This window comes from Capra hircus, chromosome 29 (genome assembly GCF_001704415.2).
Source record: "Capra hircus breed San Clemente chromosome 29, ASM170441v1, whole genome shotgun sequence".
Taxonomy (NCBI): Eukaryota; Metazoa; Chordata; class Mammalia; order Artiodactyla; family Bovidae; genus Capra; species Capra hircus.
In genome coordinates this window covers 24,148,098-24,154,024 of record NC_030836.1, presented here as the reverse complement: position 1 = coordinate 24,154,024, position 5,927 = coordinate 24,148,098, and the positions used below count along the sequence as shown (strand labels likewise).

Sequence of the window (5,927 nt, the reverse complement as noted above, 5' to 3'; positions counted from 1 at the left end):
GACCAGAATAGCTCCATTCCTCAGACTGGAATAGCTTTAACAGTCTGTGAGTTAGGGATATTGCTTGATCATTGTGTCCATTCTACTTTTTATTTGGCATTTTTTCATTTAATACATATATACATATATAAAAATTTGTACACAGTAAAAATACAAAATAAGTAATTTCTTCATAAGTTATGCAATTAAACAGCTACCTTTTAAAGTTTAAACAGCATTGTAAAAAAAGAAAGAGGAAATCTAGTCAGTTCTTTATATCATTCATAATAACCTTGGTATAAAATATCCATACACGTGTACAAGAGTGTACAGTTCATAAAAAGCTGTGCAAAGACAGCAAAGTTCCATGAAAAAAAAAATCAAAGAGGCTTGTGGGTCTCTATCTGTTCACCTCATGCCCAATGCTCAGTGAAACATCCCCAGTCATAATAAAAGGGCATAAGGGAGAATGCTTGGTGCATATACCATAGATTCTGAAATAGTAAAGAAAATACTTTTAAGACACACAGACAGAAATACAGCTTGACTCTTCCTCCCGTGTAGATGTCTCACTTCTTTGCCCAGAGAACACTGGGAATAGGGCACATAGAAAAGAGCCAGTGTTTATGCAGTACCTTAGACCAGAAGGCACAGGTTTGTGGGTTTTTTTTTTTTTTTTTTTCTTGAGCTTTCTAAGGGCATTGCTATAGAAGACTGCGTCACCAGAGTTTGGAGTTGGCTAGGATGCGGTTGCTCCCTAAGATGGGGATGTAGAGGGGTCTGTAGAGGGGTCTGGGAAGTCAGGGGTCTTGAAGTTATAGACTTGATATTGTGAGATAGCGTGTCTCGGTTTCCTGCTTCGTGCAGGCTTTCTTACAAGGTTGTTGCTGCTGAAGCCAGTAGCACCTGGCACACAGCTTAACCCAGGCTGTAGGAGTGAACACCCCTACTTGTGTTTAAAATAGTTTGCAATAAAACACGATAGACCCAAAGACTCTTCCTCGTGGAAGAGTTAAGGCTGGGACCAAGACCTAAATTTAACTTGTGCGGAGAGGGCTGTAGGGGTGTAGGGGAAAGAACTGTCGTTTGGGGCAACGGAAGGGGCCAGGGTGCCCTCGGACAAGGTGACGTCTGCAGCAGGGAGCGGCAGCGGGCCGAGTGAACACGCACCGAATCCCACCTCTTCAGTTTCAAAGCACTAGTAATCAGTACCCCGGGGGGCGCGGGGGCTTCTAAGACACCGTGATCTCCTCCTCGCCCTCCTCGTCGTCCTCGGAGTCGGAGAAGTCCGAAGCTTTGTCGGGGCTGCCCGAGCGCGCGGGCGAGGGGGGCAGCGGCGCTTCCAGCCGCGGGTCCCGCAGGTGCCGAGGGTCGGCGGGGGCCGCGTGATAGACCAGGCGGGGGCGGGGGCTGCCCGGGCCCTCGTCCTCCTCGTCGTCATAGTCCCCAGGACCCTTCTGGCCCACGTCGCTGAGGTCCGGGTGCGGGTTGAGTTTGGTGGGAAGGGTCTGCTCGCGGCAGCCCCCGCTAGACAGGAGCTCGCGTTCCTTGGAATTCCGCCACTTCATGCGTCGGTTCTGAAACCAGATTTTCACCTGGGGCGAAAGGGGTGAGAGCAGGGGAGAGCGGAGGTTAGCGCGGAGCCCCCGCCACCGTCTTTGCCAGCTCCCCATCCCTTAAAGCGATTTGGGACGCCACGTGGCACTTTCCCTTCACCCCCCACCCCCATCCCCGTCACCCACTTCACGCACCTCTCGCCGGGTCTTAGGGTACCTGGCCGAGGTTGGCGGGCGGGGGGGGGGGGTCGATGCTGAGCCCGGAAGAGACGGGGCAGGGAGAGTGGCTATCTATCGCGAGGAGCCTCTGCGAAGGCGGCTCTCGCCCCTTCCGTCCTCTCTAGTCCTGACCGCATCTGTACACTGGGACCTAAACGGTTTCCGAGAACCCTCCCATTTGGACCATGCCTGGCGGGAGGGGCTACGGGGAGACCGCCCTCACCTGTGAGTCTTTCAAGCCCAACTTGGCCGCCAGCTTCTTGCGGTCCGGCTTGCTGATGTACTTCTGCTTCTGGAACATCTTCTCCAGAGCCTTGCGCTGCACGTCGGAGAACACGGCTCGACGCAGCATGCCCCTGCGAGGCTTGCCGCGGGCGGCCAGTGGCCAGGAGAAGGTCCCCGGGATGGGCACGACGCTGGAGGACGCTGCGGAGGCCAGGAGTGCGAGGTGAGTGATTGGGCGGTGTCCTGCCCCGTCCGCCCCTCCATTGCGGCTTCCTTTGGTTTTCCTTTCTGATCCTTCGTCTCTTTAAAGCTCTCTTTTTTCTCCCCCTGGAGAATAGGCTACGAACCTACAAACCTGCGAGAGTGAAAGGAGCTTTCCGCCCAAATAACTTTCCCTTTCAACCGTGCAAACCCGGATTAGGTAAAACCACGGAAACACAGAAAACAGCCCCCACAATAGTCTTTCGTTTTTCCATTCAACGGTCTCAGGGAAACCAAACCTGCGTGCATCAGCTAATATAGCAGGAGAAAAAAAAATAATAAATTACAAAAGTGAAAATAAAATAGCCAGCCGAGGCCTCTTGGGTTTCCCCCCTAAGCTTTTAGCACATTGGTGGCTTTTGCATTCTTTGGATGAAAATGAGGTGCTTTACTGATTTGTTAGGAGAAAATCCGCTTTGGATTTTTTTATTTTTGGAAAAATCCAATCGGTATTCATCTTTTTTATATTAATCTTTCCTCCCCTCACCCGCAAAACGTAAAGAATTCGGCCCGAATACATGAAAAGTGGCAGCTAATTAGCACATTGACCGCTTCCCAATGGGTATTGGCATGATAAAAGGCGGGGGTGGGGGTAGGGGAGAGTTTCGCTTTAAGGGAGGGGAAAAAAAAACCCCAAAAGAAACAGAGACTCTAATGAAGCGTGAATGGTAATTGTGTAGTAATGAACTAACAGAAAAAGACTGAGGACAAGCAGCGAAAGCCATATATTACTGGGACAAAAGAGATTTACACTTTCAAACTAAACACAACTGCAGGCCAAGACCATTGGGAGAATACTGATGGCAGAGGCTTCTCTTCCCCGAATCATTTTCATTAAATGGACATGAAAAGCTATTTATAAAGCTCGGGTTGTTTTTGTTAGAGCATTGAGCTGGGGGAGAAAGGGAGCAAATTCCATTAGCAGCAACAGCATGAATGGGGGGGGGGGGCGGTTGGTGAATTCTCTCTCCCCCTTTCAAAAATCAATTGCGTGTTTCTTTCGCTGATACCGGGAAGTGCTGTCGAGATTTTTTTTTACTCACCCCCCACCGACCATACCCAGTCTCCTTTCCCTTTATAAGAGTTCCCATCTCCTCAGTCTTGACCAGCTGTAGAGTTTTGAGTCATCACTGGGATTTCAGGATGAAAACTTCGTGGAAGCTGCTTAAGGTGTTTCTCCTTTAAACTGGGACCCAGTTATGGACCTCCCTCCGACTTCTAATTTTACGAGTTCTATGGTCTTTAAAACGTTTTGGCGGTGGGGGTAGGGTATAATTTGGGAAGTCGGGCTGGAAATAGAGGGTTGGGGGTGTGGGAGGATCTAGTCCCCCTCCCCCTGGGCGACCCCAGGCATCCCACACAAGAGGGCACCCCATGTGGTCTTGTGAAAAGCCCGCAGCCCTGAATGAGTTTTAAAGAGAAATTAGCCCCGGCTGGTAGGTGTCTCTCCGCGGCTCGGAGGGGCGAGGGCTGGTCTGTGTGTGGCTGCCCGGAGGAGCTGACCAATTGGTCATGGTGCTGAAACCTTTGTGGGGAATCGTGGCCAAGTGCACTGACTCTGTGGGAAAACGGCGGCGTGAAGAGATGCCAACAGCTCCGCGCCGGGAAGGGAACCGCCTCAAATTGGGACCATGACAATTCCTGCTAATTTGTAGAGCAGGGAATTGGTGCAAAGTGTCAAGCAGTCACTGCTTGTGCTAAATAGGGCATCAAATTGGCGCGACGGATTCGTGAATGTTGTACGTCTCGCAACCTCTGAACCAGAGCGTAACCCCGTGGGGTGGACGGAGAAATACGGCTTCGGGGCATGGAGCGATGGGGTGGGGCTGGGGTGACGTCCAGCCTCCTGAAAGGAAGGGGGACGAGACTTACCTGGGAAATAAGAAGATCTGATGAAAGGCTGGAAAGAGCCTTCAAAGTAGGGAAAGGCAAAGGTCTTGGGAGGGACACTCTGGAGCAAGGTGGGAGATGTTTCTGGGAGTGAGGGAAGGAGGAACAAGGAGGGAGACAGAAAGGGAATTTCATTAGGTCACCTGATTATTGCACAGGACAGTGAATACATGACATGATTACACCTTAGGCTGGTTCCAAAGGCTTCTTCCTCAATGACAGAGTAAAATAAATGTTTCCCTAACACTCATCTGTGGAACTCTCCCCATGGTCCTCACAGTCGCTTACCACCCACCCCCCCCCCCGCCCCCAATGTCATCCTAGGCGCAAACAAGATGGATAGAACTGGAGCGGGGGAGAAAAGAATTGCAGACCCATAATACTTGTTAAGCTAGTAAATATGTTGTCTTGGGTTTAAGGAAGGCATCCAGAAGCTGGAAGGCAGAAACGCAGACGCCCAGGGGCGTGCGTTCGATTTCCCTGAGCCACGTACTGTGCGCGCTCAAACTGCAGGTGTTCACATTCATTCTGAGGGTGGGGCGAACCTGGAGGCTTTTCTTTCTGGGAATCGTCTGGACCTACGTGTCACATTGCTTGGCCTGGGTCCTCGGAGATCTTGTGTTAAGTGTGTGCTCCGCTGTGTGCGTGGATACCCGCTGCATAAGGGAAACTGAGGCCAGAACAGAACAGCCCTCAGCGTTTTGCTTTCACTTACCGGTTCTGGGCGCCGAGGAAAGGATGGCGTTCACTCCAAACTTCAGAAACGTGGGCTCGCTGGCAGGGGAGACGGCGGTCTGCGGTGAGCCGCCCCGCCGGCTGCCCGGGCTCGGGGAGCCCAGGTCCGAGGCCCCGGTGTCTGTGAGAGCCGCAGGGGCCCCCGGCCTAGGGGGCGACATGCTGGGGGTGGGCACGCTGCCTCGGGGCAAGTAGGCGGGGGGTCGGCTGATGCGGATCAGATCCTCCACCAGGAAGCTCGAGTGACCGGAAAATGCCGACTGCAAGGACTGGGGCAGCGTTAAGGTGGGTGTGGGGCGCAAGAGGCTGGGGTACCCGGCGGGGGGCGCGAGGAGGCCAGGGAACATCATTTTAGGCGCAGGGCGGGCCGAAAAACTTCTTCCAATGGCCAGGAGGTAAATTCCTGACTTCCCGCCCCTCCCACCCCCGTGGTGCCCTCTCTCTTGGGCTTAGCAAACGTCTTTAAGGAACGATCCTACTTGGGCGTCTGCGAGTCCTCCGTAGTCCTCCCGTCGAGGTGATGGTTTTATAGTGGCCCTCCCGTTAAAGCGCTTTGAAAAGTGACAGCTCTGACAATGAAGTTCAACAAAGTTCTCCACTCGAGCTTCATTCGCCGGAGGCTCTGGGCGATCTGATTGGCGCAGGGGTGCAATTTATGATTGGATTAGTCTTCATAAGCATGGCCCGCACAATGGGCCGGCAACAAAGGCTGGCGCGCATCAATTCTGCGTATCGACCGCCTCTTTGCAATACAGTGCGCCCCCAAAGCTCTCGCCAGGAGTTTTTGTTCTGGAGCAACACCCGGGCTAATTAAATGCCTATTTAGAAGTTTCAGATGACATCTTGCCTTATAGAAAAGGAATTATTTAGAGAACACATTAAATTTATTTGCAGCTCCCCTGCTGAGCCTGGAAAATAAATCAATAAATATTCATAGAAACTCATCTCCAGGCAATCAGTAAAATAATCCTCCCCCCATGTGCGGAGAGCAATGGAAAATTTCAAGTCAGTGAACAAAAAAATATACTCCTCTTCCCTCTCTGCCCTCCCTATACATTACCC

The 5,927-nt window shown here is 51.9% G+C and overlaps 1 protein-coding gene across 1 annotated transcript; it reads right to left on the bottom strand.

Moving 5' to 3' along the window:
• Positions 254 to 5,254, bottom strand: DBX1 (developing brain homeobox 1). The gene is made up of 4 exons (XM_018042744.1): positions 4,846 to 5,254; positions 4,113 to 4,214; positions 1,978 to 2,180; positions 254 to 1,574 (listed from the first exon to the last, which is right to left on the bottom strand). The coding sequence occupies exons 1-4, from the start codon at positions 5,213 to 5,215 to the stop codon at positions 1,212 to 1,214; spliced, it is 1,038 nt and encodes a 345-aa protein (XP_017898233.1). The 5' UTR covers positions 5,216 to 5,254; the 3' UTR covers positions 254 to 1,211.